A 24,217-nucleotide genomic window follows, 5' to 3' on the forward strand; every position below is an offset into this window, starting at 1 on the left:
AAGGTTACAGAAACATTACAGCAAAAAATAGACCTAACCTAGAGTCTAACAGCTCATCCTGTGTACGCGCACCTGTAACATTGTGCCACACGTGTGATGTCACACCAAAGAAGTCGCGCGCGCGAAAACGTAGTGAAACGACGAACTCCGAAGGTGGTGACGGCAACGGTCGGTGAGGAAAGGAGAAAAAAAGGCCGCGCCGACAGTTTTACCTGTTCAGTTCGCGACCAACTCCGATCATCATTGTTCGTCCACCCGTTCAAGTGCGCGCCACGCGACCCAGGTTCCCGCCGCGAATACGCGAAAAAACGGTTCAAATTTTTGAACTCCCAAAAAAAAAAGTTTTAAAATTTCGAACAAAACATTTTCGACATTCGACGGTTTTTTGGCGACTTCCGCGAGACCCGCGAGGCCAGTCCCTGTGTGTGTTCCGTCCGAAGCTGTCCGCCCTTGGCCAGGTATTTGCCCCGTTGGCGGAATTTGCTTGGTTTTCGAGCACACTTTTTTTCGAGGATTCGGTTGTGACCACCAGTCCCAGGCAGTGTCAGCAGTTTGTTTCTGAAAAGTGCAGCACTTGGTCATTTCTGGTTGGCGTGGCTTCACTGAGTTGACTCTTCGTTGAGAAAGAAAGAACAAATATTGACCTGGTGTTGGCCGAGGGAGCGACCCTCACAGACCCTATAGGAGCTGCTAACCTGTTCCAGCAAAGACCGGAGGAAAATCAAACAACCCGAGGGGTGAAGAAAGTGAAATTGTTGTTTGTTCTTTCATGAAAGTGTGCTGAAAGTGGACAGTTTTGTAATATGTGGTAAACTTGGAAACCAGCGGTGGACAGTACTTTTAGTTCGAACCTGTGAATCGTGAGGAATTTTGATTTTAAATTCGAAGAAGCAATCATCGAAAAAAAAACTCTACAAGACCAACGAGGGTGAGTTGCTAAAAGTTATATTGAATATTATTGTTTTTAACTGGAGCACAACGGTGGGGTAATTGAGTTGTCCTTTTGATCTGCAGACTGTGTCTAAAACAGATTTTTGTCCAAAAGACCTAAATTTTAAAAACAAGGTTAAAAAGATTTTTTCATTGCGAAAATAAATAAAACATTATGTATACAGATATTTTTAATATTCTATCTTTTTTTTTATATGGAAAAAACATTTAATCATTTTTATTTAAATGGAAAAAAACATTTCAGTGAACAACAACAAAACTGCTATCTCAGCAAAATCTTTGTGATTAGTATCTGCATTCAACCCGGAAGGATATCTAGAAAGGTCTTCGTCAAGATGGACTCCACTTTTTTTGTAGAGCCTTAAGAGGCAGTATTTGTAAATATTGCTCGGTTTATTCTAGAGGTCGTATCGAGGTGCTCCGATTTGGATGAAACTTTCAGCGTTTGTTTGTCTATACATGAGATGAACTCATGCCAAATATGATCCCTCTACGACAAAGGGAAGTGGGGTAAAACGGGCTTTGAAGTTTAAGGTTGAAAAAACATTAAAAATCTTAAAATTGCGCGCATTTCCGTAAAACTTCTTCAATTCCAACTCTCTTAGATGCATTCGAAAGGTCTTTTGAAGCACTTCAAAATGTGCCATAGACATCCAGGATTGGTTTGATTTTTTCTCATAGCTTTTGCAAATAACTGTTAAAAATGGATTTTTTTAAAACCTTAATATCTTTTTCCAACAGCCTTCAACACTCATACTTCCATAGGTCAAAAGAAAGGTAATTTCATGGACTGTAAGCCTACGGAAATAACTTTTCGGCCAATCGCAGTTTTTCTCATAGTTTTTCGATTTTTCTATAACAAACATTTTACAACGTTAGTTTTTGCCCTGTAGGCCGTCACTTTTTGGTCTTAATTTTGTCATATTTGGAATCCTCGGAAAATTTTACGTGAGTTAGAAGTATTGGAGTTGTAAATTTGATTTAAAAAATAATTAAATAAATCATTTTTGGAAAAAAAAAAAATGATTTAGTTTTCAATGTGATCAATACGTCAAATGCTGTATCAAGTAGGCGAATATCTGTTTTACCCCTAATCCGACAAAATGTTAAAAAATATTTTAAATCATTTTATTGCGCAATTCCCACTAACTTGAACTTTGCAATAAATTATTGCTATCGATCGCACTATTGCGACTTGTCAAACTGCCTTGAAAAATTTAAAATTTACTAAAAAATGATCAAAGCGAGCCGATGTTGCTGGCTTGTTTTCCAGCTGTCAATCGCAATTTTAAAGTGCGAAAGTCCAGTTTGGTGGAAACTGCGAATGGAAATGTAAACAAACAACTACTGGTTGCCTAGTTTTTCCAATTCTTGTTATCAAAAGTGCGAGAGAAAAGTGCTGGCCAAATCCATGTTACAATGCTAGGATCAATAAATGGCATTTTTTCTAATCAAATTTACAACTCCAATACTTCTAACTTACGTGAAATTTTCCGAGGATTCCGAATATGACAAAATTGAGACCGAAAAGTGCCGCTATGACGGCCTACAGGGCAAAAATTAACGTTGTAAAATGTTTGTTGTAGAAAAATCGAAAAACTATGAGAAAAACTGCGATTGGCCAAAAAGTTATTTCCGTAGGCTTACAGTCCATGAAACTACCTTTCTTTTGACCTATGGATGTATGAGTGTTGGAGGCTTTTGGAAAAAGATATCAAGGTTTTAAAAAAATCCATTTTTAACAGTTATTTGCAAAAGCTATGAGAAAAAACCAAACCAGTCCTGGATGTCTATGGCACATTTTGAAGTGTTTCAGAAGACCTTTTGAATGCATCTAAGAGAGTTGGAATTGAAGAAGTTTTACGGAAATGCGAGCAACTTTAAGATTTTTAATGTTTTTTCGACCTCAAACTTCAAAGCCCGTTTTACCCCACTATCCCTTTGTCGTAGAGGGCTCATATTTGGCATGAGTTCATCTCATGTATAGACAAACAAACGCTGAAAGTTTCATCCAAATCGGAGCACTTCGATACAATCTGTTACACATTGGTGAAAAACTCGCTCTTAATACCACTGCGACCAATTATAGGAATATTGTTGTGATGGACTCAAGTTAGATGCATCTACTGTATGTTTCAGTGTGAATATAATTTCAATATTTTCTATCTTCAAGCATTACAAAAATTTCAAAAAATTTCTACGGACAAAAGGCAACAATAATCATCAAAACCAGCTGAAAATAAGTAATGTTATTATTTTATAAGATAGCTTTAATTTTTTTAGATCATTTAATAAAACAATATTTTTATAATGTCTATCAAAATTGTACAGCACCTTTCACAAACAAATATTATTGATATTTTCTCTGTTTTTTTTTAAATTCAACAATTTGTGGATTTTTTGTACGATGAACTACTTTACCTAATTCTTGTTCTGTGTTTTTTTCTTATTTCTTATTTTTTTTTTATTCCTATTCACTATTCAAGTTTTGATATTTTTGTTAGCGCACATAAAAATCATTTCCTTTTCTCCTCTTAGTATTTTTCATGTTGTACTTCTTTTTGTTGAAATATACTTTAATTAAAATGTGCTTCGGTAAAAAAATGCATTATCAAAATTACTTGTTACCTGTTTGAGGAAAAAAAAGTTCGAGTGAAAATAAATATTTTGTTTTAAGGCCTGTCAGTTATTCAAATAAAAAAAATCAAAAAAAAAATAAGAGCAAACTAAACAAACAAAATTTATAAAAAGATCAAATGTAAGCCTAGTTTTTAAGCAAAATATATCATAGAATGCTTAATTCATTACCGCCAAATAGGGCGAATCGATACTACAGAACGGAGACAGTGTTTTAAGAGCACTTTAAAGCTTAAAATTTGGAAATCAATGAACTTTGTTGCTATGTATGTATGTAAACCGATAAAAAATATAAAAATATTGTGCCAAAAAACTGCTGAAAATTATGTCCCGTTTCGTCTCAAAATATCAATTGATTTGTGATAAAAATACGTTCTTCAAATTCTTTGGCCCAAAATTCAATATAAGTGAAAATGCAATTTTGTGCTAGAGTTAAGAATGGTGCAAATCTGGCAGCAGATATTTTTTTCGTAAAATGATTATTTTGGCTAAAAATTTAAAATTTGATTCTACAATATTTTTGATTCATAAGATGAGCAGTTCTCTAAAATTAAGCATTAAAAAAATCCTGATTTGAAGAGCTTAAATTATATTACTTTGGCCTATTGATTTCGAAAGCTTGAAATATTTTTTTCAGAAGGTTAAGAACATTTCACTCTTGAACATTGAAAATCAGATCAATGGTTTCCAAGAAATCTTTGATTGAAAATTAAAGGTCAATTTGGCAGAACTTAAGAAAACTCATTTTCGATCATTTCATTCTTTGCTAAAGCACACTGTAGAGAATTTTCTCAGCTTTCCAAATATGTGTTTATCTTTCAATAATGGACAAGGATGGACAAAACTAAAAAAAATGATATAGTTGAGTAATGTAACCAAGAAATAACCATAACTCAAAAGCGGCGCAATTTATCAAAATTTCACAATAGAATTTTTCGATTAAGAATTCAATTTTGCAACGTAAAATGTTTTTTTTTTAATTTTTATTTATATTTTCGATACTTTAAAAAAATACAATTTTTCAAACAATCATAACTTGGCCGTACTTTATAGCTTAAAAGTTGGCAGTTTTTGTCTACTAAAACATCAAAAAATTATCGAAATTTTCAAAAATCGAATTTTTGTGGTAAGGGACCACCCATAAATCACGCAGACACTTTTTGGCTGCGCTAGGGTCCCCCCCATCGTGGACAATTTCCATACAAAAAAAACTTTTTTGTATGGAGCTTGGACAATCGGCAAACCCCGTGTGTCCACGTGGTTTATTAATGGTCTCGTTAAAAGTTGGTTGAAAGCATGTTTTTTAATGATTGTTTTTTTTCTGAATAATCTTAATCATTACCTAAAACTAACCTAAAAATCTACAAAACTGCTTAGAAGACTTAACACATTTTTTACAAAGTGGAAATGGTCGAGCAACTGGTTGCCTCTCTATCTTTAAGGGGTTACATACATGTAGAAAATCACAAAATTTCATTTTACAGAAAATTCACTACATTCACTAGAAAGACGATTTTCAATCACTCCTGAAAGTTTCATGATGATACTTCGTGACTGAACTGAGTAAGAGACGATTTAAGTTCGCAAATTTGCAATGCGCAAAGCGAACTGTCAAACTTTGTAAACGTTTTTCTCTAAAAACCGAGTTGATTTACGGGTGCCACGATATCTCGAGATGGGATTGACCGAATTGGCTGAAATTTGAGGTGAAGACTCCCAAGACATATCCCGTGTGCATGACGAAGCCCGATTTTGAAATTTTGCTTTTTTAAAAAATACAAAAATCAAAAACTGTCGATTTTTTTTATGAAAAACATAAAAATATTTTTATCTTTTTTTTTAAATTAAGTTTTTGAAAATCGGCCTTCGTCATGCACACAGGACCGGTTTAACGAGTCTTCACCAAAATTTTGAGCCGATTTGGTCAAAGCAGTGTTGAGATATCGTGGCACCCGTTTTTTGAAACTGCTAACTTAAAATAGCTATATCTCGGCAATGGTACATCCAAATGTCTTCATATTTATTTTGTTAATAGATGAAAATGTATTTTTTAATGCCCAGCAAAAAGATTAAAAAAAAAAGTTTGAATGTGTGCTCATACCAACCGCTGACATTTTTGACGATTTACATGTATGAAACCCCTTAAATTTTGTTAAAAGTAGTCTTATTTTTCAACTGATGATATCTTCGCAACTACAAAACAAACCATCCACCTTAATGACTCACAGGTCCTTTGTGGTCTCTATTACAAGTATTGCTTGCATCCAAACCTCTTCTTACTCCAAGGAACCTTCCACCTCAGGACCTTTGGATTGCAAGTCTAACTGCAGATCAACGACTCCACCAGAGTAGGCATGGTATTGTTGCATTGTTTGTCTTTTAGCAGGTAGACGACTCCTACACCTGGAATCTGCCGTTTTCTTTCCCATCTGATGGAAGACAAATAGTATTAATCACTTAGGTCCAAAATTTGTTGGTCCCCTCTGAAAAAATTCAAAAACTTCAAAAAATATATGTTGCCTCATACAGAAATTCCATTCATTCCATATTCGCTTTATAAAAAAAAACCTGCCGCAATTTTAATTGCGAAATATTTGGAACGATCCAGCAATCGATAGATATGCAACAATAAAAGAGGTGTGTGTATTTTGATATCTTCTCTTTCTCTCTACTCAACTTAGGCGGTCGTGAGTTACACGCTTCAACTCTCTAGTCAAATATAAATCAAAAACGTAACGAATTAACGGTGCGGCTATGGACCACGCCAAGCCACGCTGCCAGATTGATCCGCCACTAACCTTGGGCGATTGTCGATATTGTGTCTTATTTAACGCCTTTTTTAAGTTGACTCAGAACCGCACGAGATTAATTAACCCAGTTTCGCTCTTAGTTGATGTTTTTTTTTGGCATGCAATAAAGTCGACTGAACTAGAAAATTTTACTTTCAGTCAAAATGTCAATTAATTTTACACAGGCTTGGTTTGTCGGAACCTTGCAAATCTGAAACAAGTTTGTTTATGATCAAATTTGTCTAAGATTAGTGTGAGAATGCAAATAGGCAACACCACATTTTTATTATATGTTCACCAAAAGAGTTTCCGGTCGAAAAAATAATAATTGACGTTGCCATTGCTCAAGGTTATAGTGAGCAAATTTGTATTAATACTATTTCATAATTTTGTACGGGTTGAAATTATCAATTTAATTATTTGTTTCAGACTGGCGCATTCTTAGCCCTCAACGATGGCATCAAATCAAAACGATAGCATACCCTTCTACGACGTGTTTGGCTACTACGAATGGACGCTGACACTGGCCGACCCCCGGACGAAAGGATGGCCCCTGGTCGATTCCCCCGTTCCGACGCTTCTGTGTGTTCTCGCTTACCTGCTTGTCGTCTGGGTGGGACCAAAACTTATGCGAGAGTAAGTTGAAATTACTATAAAATATGTTTTATTTAATTCAACAAATATTTAATTAACTTCCAGCCGAAAACCGTTCGACCTCAGCTCGGTGCTCATACCGTACAACCTGGCGATGGCCCTGCTGAATTTGTACATTTGCGTCCAGCTGTTTGTCGGTTCCACGCAGCTCGGCTACAGCTACATCTGTGAGCCGTGCCAGCAGAGCTTTAGTGGGCCTGAGATGAGGGTAAGTTTTGAAATTGTACAATTTATCTTAAAACATATTTTCTTTATAAATCTAGCAAAACAATCTGTTTCTTTTATGAACTTTATCGAGGCTTCTTAAAATAATTTTATTCAAAATTCTATAAAAAATATAAAGAAAATTATGAATTATGATTGATTTTTTGTAAAGGAAAATCTTTCTAAAAGCTTACAGTTTTTCAAATCTACCTTTTTGCGATTTTTGATGCATTGAAAATAATTATGTAAATAATATGCTTGAAAATCTTCTACTGAGATGCAGTATAAACTAAGATATTTCTATCAACAAATAGCTTCCTTTTTTTCTTTAGGAAAACCTAATTAGCAATTTGGATAGATTTTCGTCAGAATCTGATGGAAATTTCGCTTGGTCTTGTAGTAAAATTACACAGTTTTTTAGCCACAAATATTTCATGTAAAACATAATCTAATTTTACATCAGGATCTGTTGAAGTTTTTATTGCCGTTTTACGGCGATATGATGTATACGCCATTGAGGTGATTTTGCTCTAGACGCGATTTTCTGTTTTTGTTCATTTTTTCAATTTAAAATGACTTATTCAAAGTCTGCTCGAAAAAATAGCAATAAATAATCACTACTTTTCCTTCCCAATGATGTATGTATACTAGGGTGGGTACGGATTTTGAAAAGTTCTCAGAACAAGTTCTGGTGTGGTTCCCCTTGTAGGGCATACCCAAAGGGACTCTCACACCAAATTTCAGCTCATTTGATTGAAAACTGGCTTGTCTCAAGCGGGTTCAAGTTTACATGTAAATTACTATGAGAAATTTTGAATTTTCATTCATTCGCTCCTACAGGCCTGGGGAAAACATGTAGAAACTTCTAGGATGGCCAGAAATGAGCGGAATCGTCTGGAGAACAATTTTCCCTAAGAGACCAGGTCGATTCGGTCAACCCCCATCGAGCTCAACGGCAATACATCCGGGGTTTTCAGAACCAACGGTTTTCCCCAGAAAAGCATCAAATTTTCCTTAGCATGCTATGGATGCTTGATGAACACCGCGACGCCACGTGTCTAACAGCTACCATGTGAATGTAAAATTTGCACCATAACAGTTTTTTTTTCTTATTTGGAGGTTCAGAATACAGCCTGATCACCATGAATGATAATTCTATGGTTCAAAAAGTAAAAAAAAAGTAAATTTTCATAGGCGATGCTAGTCCACGTGGTAGCTGTTTGACATGTGGCGTCGCTGTGTTCATCAAGCATTCATAGCATGCTAAGGAAAATTTGATGCTTTTCTGGGGAAAACCGTTGGTTCCGAAAACCCCGGATGTATTACCGTTGAGCTCGATGGGGGTTGAACGAATCGACCTGGTCTCTTAGGGAAAATTGTTCTCCAGACGATTCCGCTCATTTCTGGCCATCCTAGAAGTTTCTACATGTTTTCCCCAGGCCTGTAGGAGCGAATGAACGAAAATTCAAAATTTCCCATAGTAATTTCCAAGTAAACTTGAACCCGCTTGAGACAAGCCAGTTTTCAATCAAATGAGCTGAAATTTGGTGTGAGAGTCCCTTTGGGTATGCCCTACAAGGGGAACCACACCAGAACTTGATCTGAGAACTTTTCAAAATCCGTACCCACCCTAATGTATACATTGCTTGATCAGGGCAGGCTATATTTTTTGTGCCAGCTATTTTGACAGCTGAGCGTTTCCCTTAATGCATTGTCCACGTGGATACTTTAAGGGGGGGAATAAGGGAGCGTTCTTTTATTACGTAACACAGTTGGGGGGAGGGGGGGTCGGAGGCCGTGTTACAACATTTTTAAAATTTGTATGAAATTTTTGTTACGAGGGGGGGAGGGGGTTAGCGATTGTCTACGCTCCATAAACACATTTTTTGCATGAACAATTGTCCGCAAGGGAGGTGGGTGGGTCAAGAATTTTCAAAAAGTGTCTACGTGGATATGGATTAGGTGTCATCCATTAAGTACGTAACATTAAAATCAGCCAAAATTTACTCCACCCCCCTTTGTCACGATTTCCCTATGCTTTTAACACGCAATGTCACGCTTGCTCCCCTCTTCCCTCAGAACGTGACGTACTTTATGGATGACGCCTAATGGACGTCCCCTCAAAAATTAAATCGAAATAATGTAATAAATAATTACCCGGTCTTGATTTGGTCCCAAAAACCTCAAATCAACATTCAAACAGCATTGAATTTGACTTATATCAATTTTCAATGTATACATACATCATGATTAGTTAAATTGGCGTATACATCATTGTTTGTTTACTTAATAAAATGGTCCCCAGAGCAGCTTTTTGAAAAAATCTTTCATCAGGAGGTTGCTTTTAAGATTCTTTATCAAACTGAACAATAAAATTGAAAATGTCCAAAATGGCGTATACATCATATCGCCGTAAAACGGCAGTTCATCATTTTTGTTGCAGAGCAGTTCTCTAGGATTTCGGTCATTCGATTTTTTTTGTATTTTTTAATCCGACTGAAACTTTTTTGGTGCCTTCGGTATGCCCAAAGAAGCCATTTTGCATCATTAGTTTGTCCATATAATTTTCCATACAAATTCGGCAGCTGTCCATACAAAAATGATGTATGAAAATTCAAAAATCTGTATCTTTTGAAGGAATTTTTTGATCGATTTGGTGTCTTCGGCAAAGTTGTAGGTATGGATACGGACTACACTGGAAAAAATAATACACGGTAAAAAAAATTTGGTGATTTTTTTATTTAACTTTTTATCACTAAAACTTGATTTACAAAAAAACACTATTTTTAATTTTTTTTATTTTTTGATATGTTTTAGAAGGCATAAAATGCCAACTTTTCAGAAATTTCCAGGTTGTGCAAAAAATCACTGACCGAGTTATGAATTTTTTAATCAATACTGATTTTTTCAAAAAATCGAAATTTTGGTCGTAAAAATTTTTCAACTTCATTTTTCGATGTAAAATCAAATTTGCAATCAAAAAGTACTTTACTGAAATTTTGATAAAGTGCACCGTTTTCAAGTTATAGCCATATTTAAGTGACTTTTTTGAAAATAGTCGCAGTTTTTCATTTTTTTAAATTAGTGCACATGTTTGCCCAGTTTTGAAAAAAATATTTTTGAAAAGCTGAGAAAATTCTCTACATTTTGCTTATTTGGACTTTGTTGATACGACCTTTAGTTGCTGAGATATTGCAATGCAAAGGTTTAAAAACAGGAAAATTGATGTTTTCTAAGTTTCACCCAAACAACCCACCATTTTCTATCGTCAATATCTCAGCAACTAATGGTCCGATTTTCAATGTTAATATATGAAACATTTGTGAAATTTTCCGATCTCTTCGAAAAAAATATTTTTGGAATTTTCAAATCAAGACTAACATTTCACAAAGGCCAAACATTCAATATTACGCCCTTTTAAAATGTTTGTCTTGATTTGAAAATTCCAAAAATATTTTTTTCGAAAAGATCGGAAAATTTCACAATTGTTTCATATATTAACATTGAAAATCGGACCATTAGTTGCTGAGATATTGACGATAGAAAATGGTGGGTTGTTTGGGTGAAACTTAGAAAACATCAATTTTCCTGTTTTTAAACCTTTGCATTGCAATATCTCAGCAACTAAAGGTCGTATCAACATAGTCCGAATAAGCAAAATATAGAGAATTTTCTCAGCTTTTCAAAAATATTTTTTTCAAAACTGGGCAAACATGTGCACTAATTTAAAAAAATTAAAAACTGCGACTATTTTCAAAAAAGTCACTTAAATATGGCTATAACTTGAAAACGGTGCACTTTATCAAAATTTTAGTAAAGTACTTTTTGATTGCAAATTTGATTTTACATCGAAAAATGAAGTTGAAAAATTTTTACGACCAAAATTTCGATTTTTTGAAAAAATCAGTATTGATTAAAAAATTCATAACTCGGTCAGTGATTTTTTGCACAACCTGGAAATTTCTGAAAAGTTGGCATTTTATGTCTTCTAAAACATATCAAAAAATAAAAAAAATTAAAAATAGTGTTTTTTTGTAAATCAAGTTTTAGTGATAAAAAGTTAAATAAAAAAATCACCAAATTTTTTTTTACCGTGTATTATTTTTTCCAGTGTAGTCCGTATCCATACCTACAACTTTGCCGAAGACACCAAATCGATCAAAAAATTCCTTCAAAAGATACAGATTTTTGAATTTTCATACATCATTTTTGTATGGACAGCTGCCGAATTTGTATGGAAAATTATATGGACAAACTAATGATGCAAAATGGCTTCTTTGGGCATACCGAAGGCACCAAAAAAGTTTCAGCCGGATTAAAAAATACAAAAATTAAAATTGAAGAAAAAAGACCGATTTCGTAGAGAATTGCTCTGCATTATTTAGGTGACAAAAGAAAAAATGGGGTGTATTCACTTGCATTTTTCTCAAGTTTGATTTTGGAAGGTTGAAAATTTACTCATTTTATATGGTTTTCTGTAAATAAGTTTGTAAAAGGTAAAGTATTTAAAATTCACTAGTTTTTAGCGTAAAATAATACATTTTTGGACATAAAATCATTCAATTTGCTGAAATTTACATCAAGTCTAAAGAATTTCACTTTAATATAAAAACCGTTTTTACTAATTAATTTAATAAAAAAGAGTGTCGGCATTTGGCTTTTGCTGTAATTATATTAAGACGAATTAAATTAAATTAATTACTCAGGATTTTCTCAACATTTTTTTTGCCCAAATCAATTTCAACTTCGTCAAGAAAAATTGCATCCACCTGTCCGCGACCTGATAACAGCCCTGTGAACCTTTCAAGTATGGTGCGGTAAGACCTGAAGTTATGAAAACTTCATTATGGTCCCTTTTTTGTGTGTAACTTCCTTGACTTGACCGGGGCCCGGGTTACACTACCGTTTCGTTCCGCCACGGCATGGTGTCTTCCACCGACGATAATTTATCAATCGAAATTTATTGTTGACATACTTCTCGACGCCAGGCCCGATTGCACCACGGGGCACTCGCCCACTGAACTGTACAGAGTTTTTATTTTGTAATTTATCTCCCCAACTTCTTCCGCGACGAGCTGTCGTTACAAACTGAACTCCTCGTATAAGGATCTTAATTTGCGATGTTTTCTCAGCAAAGGTCGCCCGCGGATCCTCTGCCGCCGCCAACTTTCGATTTCGTTTTAATTTCGCTTTCCTTAACATGATTTTCCGTTTCTTTTTCGGCTTTCATCGCTGTATTTTTTTTGTTGGCCTCTGCCAGATCGTTGGAGCTGTCTGGTGGTACTACTTCTCCAAGGTACTGGAATTCATGGACACGTTCTTCTTCATCCTGCGCAAAAAAGAAAATCAGCTCACGTTCCTGCACGTATACCACCACAGTACCATGTTCTCGTTCTGGTGGATCGGCATCAAGTGGGTGCCCAGCGGAAGTAGTGAGTATCTTTTTGATTATCTTACCAAAAACCACCATAATGGTATTCGTCCTAACATTATATGGCAAACACAAATCTGGTAACACGCATGCACTAAACTATCACTTTCGTCACTAACCCTTTCACTACAGGTGGTAAGTAGCACGGTCGATAGAAAGCTAATCCTTAAAATCACACCTATCTTAAACACTTAAGTCAATCGGAAATAGATGGGATCTGGTCTGCAACGGGATTTATAGGACTATCAATCGTAAAAAAATTATCTGAAGTCAAATTATGCCTTAAGCTTACTTCGTAATCATGATTTTAATATCATTATGTCTTAAGGTCGTAGATGGTGTCATCCAAACTTGGAGCAATGATGGTTCTGAATTTAAGGTCCACAAATAATAAATCAAAATGAAAGATTAAACACGATATCTACAAACAATACGAAGAAACCCATATTTTGATAGATCCATTCTGAATTAAGATTTGAATGTTTTTCTAAACAAAAATGACCACCAAATGGCCAACCGGGAAAGATACCTTTCAGAAGCTTACAAAATTCTACCAATTCCAGCAAAAAAATTCGCAAAAAATAATAGTCCCTACACACACAAAAAATCATGGTAATATTACATCTGGGAAGGGGTACATCTTTTATGTAAGAAAAAAGGTGTAATTTTACCACTTTTCTAGTGTGATGTCACTTTTTCAGTCTAAATTGAGGTAAAATTACATCATAAAAGAGGTAATATTCAACCTTCCAAAATTACAGCTTCCAAATTTAAATTATTTTTTACTGTGACAATGATCAAAACAAATAGAAGAGTTTAATTTTCCAATCTGAGTGATTAATTTTGCACTATAAGTCAATATTGTATTTCAGAGCATTATGATCACCCTATACTATAATTGTGTCTACGACGTGTTTGACTTCGGAATGTCTGTAAATAGTTTTTTAAGCAAACTTAGATCGCTCTTGTTTACATCTTGACTGTGATAGCTGCTGTGATATTTTAATTCTAAGTTTATCAATTGTAACTGGTCATTGTAATGTAATAATTGTTGTCCTTGAGGGTGGTTTTATGCCTCTGGCTTTTCCCCACCCAAGTTCATGAAGACAAAAGTGTCAGATGAACATAAAGAAATAAACATAAAAATAAACATATACCGTTTTAATAAAGATTTGTATCTTTTTGTCAAATGAATGCCAACTATTCAATTGTTTGCATTTTTTAAATGACATTGTTGCATGGTCATTACGCTTTTATCCCATGTTATTATTCGTAATGGATCTTTTTTAGTAATTTATTACTCAGTCGTGGCCTGGACTTTGATCTTCAAAGTTATCATTTTGGCGAATGTCGATTTTTCCCACAAAGTAGCTTAATCAAATAGTTGTAATTTATGAGAAAAAAATAATATCAATGAAATATTTGGGGTGCTGTCGTATCTAAAAAGGCAATCTTTTGTTTCATAAATTAAAAAATATAATTGAACATTAAAAAAGGTAAATTTTTATTATGCAAAATTTATGGCTGCTTATCAGTCAGCCTTTTGAATGACTGACCCTGATCGACAAGAAAAAAAAAATCAATTTTGCCTTTTTGCTCTTTTTAAAATGATGTGTTTTAGAAATTTCAAAAACATTATCAAAATGAAAGATCACATATTTTTTATTTAAAATTTGATTTGAAATCAAATATGAAAACGAATATTTTCAGACGTGAGCAACCGTGGACACTGTTGAAAAAATTCGGTAAATTGTAAAAAAAATCTCAAAAATCAGTGTATAAGTGGATTTATTTCGAAAACGATTTTCTTATCACAAGTTATGAAAAGAACTTTTCTAATCCAATTAAAAAAAATATTAAAATCTTATTTGGTCATGTTTTATAAAACGTTAAAAAATCATAATATTTTCAAAAAGAAAGGCAACGTTTTCAAACCATATTTGCTCTTGATGGGCTTTTGGACAAAAAAAAAAAACTTTTTGTTCCTCTGTGTGTTTCAATGAACATTGTTTCATATTAATTTACTTTAACAAAGTTTACAACTTTGCCGAAGACACTAAATCAGGCGTGACCAATATATGGCCTATTTTAGATGATCATGTAAAATGTCCCTAATAATATAAAACTTATGATATATCCGCATTTCCGACTATACGACACAAATATTTTGATCAAAAATCTATCTCATTGAAACAAATTCACAAGTTGTGAGAATGTGATTCAAAATAGTAAGTTTCGCTTTCAAAAGCAAACTTATGGGAAATTGGACGAGCTTTCCGGTAAAAATATTTTCAAATAGTCAAATAGTCAAATAGAAAATGTGAAAAACCACCAAAAAAGCTGTTTTTTCGACATTTTTATTTTTAAAACCGCTGTAACTTCGCAAGGATTGGACTTAGGACAATGGTCAATATGGAAACTTTTATGTAAAATTGTCTGGAGAATCGATTCCCACTATCGGTTTTTGAAAATTTTGACGTTTAGACCACTTTTCAAAAAACAGGTTTAGTAAATGATTTTTGTATTTTTTTAGGAGAGACATACCATCCTGCATTTTTCGTGAGTCTTTTTGTAACATTTTAGGCTATTTCTTCAAAAATTTTGAACGAAAAAAAAACGTGACTTCACCTTAAAATTTAACTTTTAAACATAAAAATATAAAAATCCCATAGAAGTGGCGTGTATTTTTCTTTCAGTGTATTTTTTTCAGAAAGCCCGTCCAATTTCCTACAAGTTTGTCTTTGACCACTTTTTGGTACGATGCAACGGCTTCGAGATACAGTCATTTTTAAATTACAGAATACAAAAATATCTAAAAAATTTACGCCCTTCTCAAATGTCATTTTCGAGTGCAATTGGCTCCATATACACAAAAATGGCTTATATAGGCCTAGGATAACATGTCTACAAAGTTTCATTGAAATCGGAGAGGGTCGGGTACAAAAGTACCAGAAAAAATCCAGATTTGAGCTGGAATTGCTCAATAAAAAGCTTATGAATATTATTTTTCTGCTTTTTTGAATTTGTTGATTCAAATAAATTGCAGGATTAAATGCTTGATTGAAAAAAAATTGTTGATAAATTTTAATTTTCTGTTTCAACATGATGAAAATTCCAAAAAATACCTGAAATATAGAAAACTTCAACTGATAGATGCTTCAATAGTCTAATAGAACTTAATGTTATTTTATTATTATAATAATCAATTTTCCACGTTTAGCCCGCAAGCTCATGTGAGCTTCAAATGTGGGCCGCCATTTCAAAACTCAAAATTTCAATGCTTTTAAATTTGCATGACATTTTTTTTGACGAATCGATTATGCAGAATGACTTCTTTAGTAAAAAAATACAAAATTATCAAATCAATTTATTTTTCATTGGATTTAAACAGTTCTTGTGCAGGATATTGTATTTTCAATTCATTTATTTGATTAACATTTCAAGTTTAGTTTTTGCTAGCAGAGTGCTCTTTCAAGGAAAATAAATTTGCTAAAATACCACTAACCAAATATTTAGATAGGATATTTTTATAATTGTAACTAATCATTGTTATCCGAGCATTCGTTGGTGAAGGTTGTCTGAATCAACATGACTCGTCGCGTCCCGGCGCAAAACGCCGGCAATATTGCCCTACCTGCGGCTCAAGCAGGCAAAAAAGTGGGTATTTCCAAAAGGAAGGTTGAGGCCTCAACTGATGGCCAAAAACCGGGAATTTCCAAAAGGAAGGTGCTTTTGGAAGTGACATCGAACAGCAAAAAGACGAAAAAGAGCGACGGTACTGTACCGATGGATGAGGAGGAGGAGAACTTTTCATCGCACGAGGAGCAGCTTTTGAAGAACAACAAGTTTGCTGGACTGCCTGACGAGGACCAGGTAGCGGAAGCAAAGGAGAATGAAGTGAAACAGCGAAAGGAGAAACTGCCTCCTTTTTATGTGAGGCAATCAGCAGCAACGATCGACTTTCGTGCGGGGCTTGTTGAACTCATCAAGTCTGGGAAAGTCCAAGGCAACATTCGTCTGTGTCAGGACGGATTTAAGGTGCTGGTGCAATCCAGGCAGCACTATCAACTGGTCAAGGATTACTTGACCGAAAACGAGGCGGAGTACTTTACCCATGATGTCGTCATGGATAAGCCGTACAAAATCGTCGTCAGAGGTCTGTACGACATGCCAGTGGAGGAATTAGCTGCCGAGCTAAAAGTTTTGAAACTGGATGTGTTGGCCGTGCACAAAATGAGCCGACGCAACAAAGACATCAAGTACCGTGACCAGCTCTACCTGCTGCATTTGGCTAAGGGATCGACGACGCTTCCTGAGCTGAAGGCAATCCGAGCGGTTTTCAACATTATCGTGTCGTGGGAGCGATACCGACCAGTGCATCGTGACGTCACACAATGCTTCAACTGCCTGGGCTTCGGGCACGGAGGTAAGAACTGCCACCTGAAGCGTCGTTGCGCCAAATGTGGTACTGATGCGCACATCACGTCCCAGTGCATCCAAGATTCGCTGGTGAAGTGCCTCAACTGCAACGGTGAGCATTCGTCAACCGACCGAAAGTGCCCCAAGAGAGCTGAGTTCGTGAAAATTCGGCAGCAAGCATCGACGAAGAATCAGCCTCAGCGTCGTAGAACTCCTCCAGCCCTGGTGGAGCAAAATTTTCCACCTCTTCAACCGCGACGCCAGGTCCCGAACTTGGCACCGTTACCGTTGGATCCCAGGAAGAGAGCTGAGATGAATCATCCACGGCCGGGTTCCAGCCAGGAGCCGAGACCGCCACCACCGGGCTTCAGCCAGGAGCCAAGACCAACCCAAGAACCAGCAGTTGAGGAAAATGGTAATGATCTTTACACCTCAACCGAACTCCTCAATATTTTCAAACAGATGTCCGCTGCACTGCGTGGATGCAAAACCAAGACCCAGCAGATTGAAGTGCTGACCTCGTTCGTCATCCAGTATGGATCGTAGGTCCCTCAAGCTGCTGAATTGGAACGCTTGCTCCATTAGGAGAAAGAACTTAGAGCTGGTGGATTTTCTTCGCGAGAAGGAGATCGACGTAGCTGCCATCACGGAAACTCATCTGAAGCCCGGTGAAAAAGTTTATCTGCAAAACTACAAGATCGCGACGCAGCTCGATAGGACCGCCTCTGGAGGAGGAGGTGTGCTTGTCGCTGTTCATCGTGATCTCAAGCCACGCCGGCTGCCACACTTTAAGCTGGACATCATCGAGGCCGTTGGAGTGGAAATTCCCACTTCGGTTGGCCCAGTACTCTTCATTGCTGCATACTGCCCACGTCAGGTGAATGCCAGAGATGGTTCAGCAGCAAAACTGAAGGGCGATATCCAGAAGCTGACACGGCGGAGCGCAAAGTACATCATCGCTGGTGACCTCAACGCGAAGCATGAAGTTTGGGGCAACAGCAGGAGGAATCGGAACGGAGTGATTCTGCACAACGATCTGCAAAACGGATACTACAACGTTGTGAGTCCAGATCGTCCAACGAGGGTGGCTCGGTCTGGGAATCACTCAATCATCGATTTCTTCATTACCAATATGGCTGAGAACGTGGCTCATCCTGAGGTGTTTGAAGAGTTGAGTTCTGATCACTATCCGGTGGTTGTGGAGGTTGGAGCATCCGTTACTCCGCAGCGGCAACCAACCCGGAAAGATTACCACAACGTTGACTGGCAGCAGTTTCAGCAAGTGGTAGACAGCAACATCGACTATGATCAACACCCGGAAACTTCTGCTGATATTGATCGTTCGCTGGAGGTGATCCAGCAGGCTATCAACCAAGCAGAGGCTGCCAACGTTCGGGAGGTTCCGGTTAATTTTAAGGTAACTGATATTGACGTAGATACTAAACACTTGATTAGACTTAGGAATGTTTATAGGAGACAATATCAACGGACTGGGGACTATGACAAAAAGATTTCAGTTAACAATTTGAACAAAATCATACAAGACCGACTTGACAATATCAGAAATCAAGAATTTTCAAAACATGTAAGCCAGCTTGGGAATTATTCAAAACCATTTTGGAAACTTTCAAAAGTTCTTAAAAACAAACCAAAGCCTATTCCTCCTCTTATTGTTGAGGATTCTCCTTTGATTACATCCGAGGAAAAGGCAAATGCACTTGGGCTTCATTTTGTTAGTTCACATAATCTTGGCGCTTCCATGACCAGCCGTAAAGAAACATCAGTTGCCAATAGTATTTCAACAATCAATGACTCTACCTTTGAATTTCCTGCAGATTCCCATGTTTCTGGTGAGGAAGTCAAAGTTGCAGTTAAACAAATGAAAAATATGAAAGCTCCTGGCTTTGATAACATTTTTAATCTAGTGTTGAAAAAACAGAGTGATCAGTTCTTTCAACATCTAGCCAATATTTTCAATAAATGTTTGCAACTTGCTTACTTCCCCACCAATTGGAAGCTGGGCAAAGTCATACCAATTTTGAAGCCTCAAAAAGATCCAACATCGCCAACAAGTTATCGTCCCATTAGTCTTTTGAGTAGTCTGTCCAAACTCTTTGAGAAGGTCATCTATTCAAGGCTTTTGGATTTTACCAACGATAATAATATAATTTTGAATGAGCAGTTTGGCTTCCGAAAGGGGCATAATACTGCTCATCAGCTTACGAGAGTAACTAAAATCATCAAGCAGAACAAGCTTGAGTCTAAATCAACTGCTATGGCTTTGTTGGATGTTGAGAAGGCTTTTGACAATGTTTGGCATGATGGTTTGATACATAAACTGTATTTATACGGTTTTCCAATGTATCTTATCAAAATTATCCAGCACTATCTTTCGGAGAGATCGTTCAGGGTTTTTCTGAATGGGATTGCTTCTGGATTATTCAACATTGATGCTGGGGTTCCCCAAGGAAGTATTCTTGGCCCACTTCTGTACAATATTTTTACATCTGATTTGCCTACTCTTCCTGGTAATGGTGTGTTGTCACTTTTTGCTGATGACACTGCCGTTATTTATAAGGGTAAAATAACCAGATATTTAGTCGGCCGTCTTCAGAAGGGTCTTGACGTTCTTTCCGAATACTTTGGCGACTGGAAAATTCGCATAAATGCAGCCAAAACTCAAACCATCATTTTTCCACTTTCCAAATCGGCCCGATTTGTCCCAAAGGATGATGTTTTGATTAAAATGAATGATGTTTCAATACCCTGGTCAAAGGAAGTTGTCTATTTAGGTCTCATACTTGACTCGAAACTATTGTTTCGACAGCATGTAGATAAAATATTGAACAAGTGCAGCATTCTCATCAGGTGTTTGTATCCTTTAATTAACAGAAAATCAAAGTTATCCTTGAAAAATAAGCTAGCAGTTTACAAACAAATAATTTACCCCGTTATTGAGTATGCAGTACCTGTTTGGGAGTGTTGCGCTAGAACTCATAAATTGAAGCTCCAGCGTGTCCAAAACAAGGTACTCAAAATGGTTTTGAATGTTCCTGGCTGGACTAGATCAAGTGAGGTTCATGAATTAGCAGAAGTAAAAATGTTGGATCAGAAGATTCAAGAAAAATGTTTGAAATTCAGGGAAAAATGTGCTATATCTGAATACCCCTTGATTCAAGGATTGGTTTAGTTTATGGTAAGATTAAGTTAGTTTTAGGTTAGGTTATGTTTTCTTATTTTTTTTTTCTTCATTGTACCTAGTGTTACAAAAATGATAAATCATATACTTTTAAAGTTATGAATATGAACAGTGTTTAAATCACGAAAAGCAAACTAAAGCTGAAGAGCCACAGCTGACCACTTATTATGTAAACCAAATGTAATTATTATAAGAAAGATTCAATAAAGTATATTTAATTCAAAAAAAAAAAAAAAAAATAATTGTAACTAAACATGAGCATCTTAAGAGCGAGTCCACGAGCAAAGCATACCCATCTCGCATCGACCTCACCAATCTGCCTGAAATTTTCAGGGGTTGTTTGTACATATAAAACTAGCATCTGGTCAAAATATGAGCATTCTAGGTCAACGGGAAGTGGGGCAAATCGGGACATAAAGTTTGAAGGTTCAAAAACGTAAAAAATCTTAAAAAGGCTATAACTTAGGAAAAATTCAATTTAATTTCAAAATTCAAAATGCATCTTGAAGGGCTTTAAAAATGCAACAAAATGCAGGGTAGAGCATTCCAATTGGTTAATTCTAAAGGGAGTTATTGGCATTTTAGTGAAAAAATAGCATAATTTTCAAACTGAAATAAAAAAGTGTTCCATCCAGATATCAACTCGCTTCGACCTGCAGCTTGTAGGGGACATCTGGGACTACCACCTGAAACTGAGACCGCTTTGGGTAAGGCAGTTTAACATATTGAAGACACTTTTACTTTTTGTGAATTTTTTGGTAGTAAATTTTTGCTCGGTGGACCCCTTAGATCCCATTTTCTGGTGATAATTTTATCATAATCGTGTTCCTGAGACAATTTCACATTAGAAACATGCATAAAAATGTTTGTTTTCATCCATTTTAACCCTTTAAAAAATGAAAGCTAAAAAAAACTTTGATTTACATTTATTGAAAATCAAGTTTGTTTCCAAGGATACTAGATGACACCAGAAAAAAAGCAGCTTCTTAATTTTTTTATCTTTCATTTTTTAAAGGGTTAAAATGGATGAAAACAAACATTTTTATGCATGTTTCTAATGTGAAATTGTCTCAGGAACACGATTATGATAAAATTATCACCAGAAAATGGGATCTAAGGGGTCCTCCGAGCAAAAATTTACTACCAAAAAATTCACAAAAAGTAAAAGTGTCTTCAATATGTTAAACTGCCTTACCCAAAGCGGTCTCAGTCTCAGATGGTAGTCCCAGATGTTCCCTACAAGCTGCAGGTCGAAGCGAGTTGATATCTGGATGGAACACTTTTTTATTTCAGTTTGAAAATTATGCTATTTTTTCACTAAAATGCCAATAACTCCCTTTAGAATTAACCAATTGGGATGCTCTACCCTGCATTTTGTTGCATTTTTGAAGCCCTTCAAGATGCATTTTGAATTTTGAAATTAAATTGAATTTTGCCTAAGTTATAGCCTTTTTAAGATTTTTTACGTTTTTGAACCTTCAAACTTTGTGTCCCGATTTGCCCCACTTCCCGTTGACCTAGAGTGCTCATATTTTGGCCAGATGCTAGTTTTATATGTACAAACAACCCCTGACAATTTCAGGTAGATTGGTGAGGTCCATACGACGTCCCATACAAAGGGGTATGCCCTGTTCGTGGACTCGCTCTTAAATGTAAAATATAAGAAAAATACGAAAAAAAAACATGTACAACATGTACGAAAAACTGAGATTATATGAAGAGAGAAATCTGTATCTATGTAAATCGAGCCGGGTTAGGCAAAAGAACAAATAAAAATTGATTAACATTCCAACGCCCAAGGCCCCAAAAAAGTTGGAACGGTAACTTCAACTCAATGGTTCTCGGGCATAACACAACCAATCAAGATGATTCTTCTTTCCAGTGATTTGTTAGGATGTCTAGATGATTCTAGAACTTTGCAGAACTTAATTTGAACAAATCTGTAATTTATGCGATCAAAAACATCGTTCCAACTTTTTTTTTCGCGTGTAAAAAAAAAATCGCCAAAAATTCCGCGGAGGCAATTTTTTTAAAAAAGGTGGAACGATGTTTTCGGTCGCAGAAATTACAGATTTGTTCAAATCAAGTTCTGCAAAATTTTAGGATCATCTAGACAATCGAACAAATCACTGGAAATAAAAATCGTCCCGATTGGTTGAGTAATGCCAGAGAACCAGCGAGTTGAAGTTACCGTTCCACCTTTTTTGGGAGGCTTGGGCGTCCGTGTTAAATTGAAAAAAAAATGACCAGCCAAATATTGCTGTTCCTGATCATAGATGTAAATTGACCATTATGTCATATGAGGTACGTTATGTTTCTGGCCTTTTTCTAAAACACTAATGCGCCAAGGTAAACATTGAGTCTATCCCCCTCTCACCAAATGTCAACCATCTTAAGGAAATAATATTTTTTCAGAAGTCGCTGGAAAATCATTTCAGATAGATTTAGTTCCATCATCTTTAAAATATTTAGAAAGACATATAATTTGTTTTTAATTATTTGATGAAAGCTTTCGGAAACAAATATTGAAATTGCTAGAAATTGATAATATGTAGTAGAATGCATGGAAATATGACGATTCAAATTATAACATGACTCACGTTGACGCCTTGCCATTATTTTCTCTATATTCGTGAATGAGAAAACTAAAGTGGAAATCACCAACATTTTTAGTCTAATTTTCATCAAATCAATATGGTATCTGAAATTATATGTAGTAAGGCAACAAGAACATATAGGCTTAATCTAATTCTAATCCTTCTTAACCAGAAGAATCACATCATATCTGGAAGTGAAAGGGTTGCTCGAATGTTTTTCTCTCTTTCTTTCCTCTTCCAGCCTTCCTTCCGGCCATGGTCAACTCGTTCATCCACGTGCTGATGTACACGTACTACGGACTGTCCGCCGTCGGACCGCACATGAACAAGTATCTCTGGTGGAAGAAGTACCTCACCATCCTGCAGCTGGTAAGTCCATTTTGAATCCTCGGTAATCCCACTCCTAATTCTTGTTAATCTTCCCGCTGAAAATCTAGATCCAGTTCACGATCGCCCTGGTGCTGGGAGTCAACGGAATCGTGACCGGCTGTGAGTTCCCGCTGTGGATGCACTACACCCTGATCGGCTACATGATCTCGTTCATCGTGCTGTTTGGCAACTTTTACGCGCAGGCCTACATTAAGGGGCACAAGATCAAGCAGTTTGAAATCAATTCCAACAGTTTGGATCTCAAGAGCAAAAACAAGGCCGAATAATCGATGCGCCCGACGACCCGACCCCCACCAGCATCGATTTTCAACCGATCGATTGTAAAAAAATGGAAGCCGTTGGTAGAATGTTGTGTAAAATGCTTAGGTCTATCTTACTTGTCTATAGAGCTACTTTATATTGCACGGATGTTGGACTGGAACGAATTGATACGATAAGTAATGTTAAGCCGATCGTGACAAAGATTTGTGGATTTTTTTACCATTAGTGGAAGCGTGAATATTTATGTTAAACACTGTCAATAAAGTTAATAAAATAAAAAAGATAACTAGTTTGATTTCTTTGCACTATCACGTCATTTGAGGACTTTTCTTAATTTTCTCAAAGAAATGGAAAGCAAACCAAACCAGTTAAAACAAAATACGATTGCACGCATCTATACATAGGCTAGGTGATAACTGCTGATAACCAGGCTTTCATTTTTTTTGTTCATTTTTCTAGCTTAATCTTTGAAAATATGCGTGCGCCTTAACGGACATCGAATGCATGGAGTTTCTAGATGTTCAAATTTTGTTGAACTATTGATATCATAAAACAAGTTAAAATCTAGATTTTAAACCAAAACGAATCACACTATACTTTTGATACCACTCCAAAGTTTCACTTTTTTGGTGAAAATTGTAAAAACCTCAATACGGTAATCCAAGATTCATTTTTAAGAAAAATT

At 35.9% G+C, this 24,217-nt stretch overlaps 1 protein-coding gene across 2 annotated transcripts; it reads left to right on the forward strand.

Annotated features, from left to right (window-relative positions):
• Positions 1–314: 314 nt before the first annotated feature.
• LOC120424481 (elongation of very long chain fatty acids protein 4-like) lies at positions 315–23,787 on the forward strand. 2 transcript variants are annotated; one of them, XM_052708179.1, is made up of 6 exons: positions 315–458; positions 6,823–7,013; positions 7,077–7,239; positions 12,496–12,667; positions 23,123–23,250; positions 23,319–23,787. In XM_052708179.1, the coding sequence occupies exons 2-6, from the start codon at positions 6,832–6,834 to the stop codon at positions 23,535–23,537; spliced, it is 864 nt and encodes a 287-aa protein (XP_052564139.1). In that variant the 5' UTR covers positions 315–458; positions 6,823–6,831; the 3' UTR covers positions 23,538–23,787. The 2 variants fall into 2 exon arrangements, with proteins under 2 accessions (XP_052564139.1, XP_039444557.1); XM_039588623.2 differs by lacking the exon at positions 315–458 and having other exon boundaries at positions 6,808–7,013.
• Positions 23,788–24,217: the final 430 nt, after the last annotated feature.

This window comes from Culex pipiens, chromosome 2 (assembly GCF_016801865.2).
Source record: "Culex pipiens pallens isolate TS chromosome 2, TS_CPP_V2, whole genome shotgun sequence".
Classification (NCBI taxonomy): Eukaryota; Metazoa; Arthropoda; class Insecta; order Diptera; family Culicidae; genus Culex; species Culex pipiens.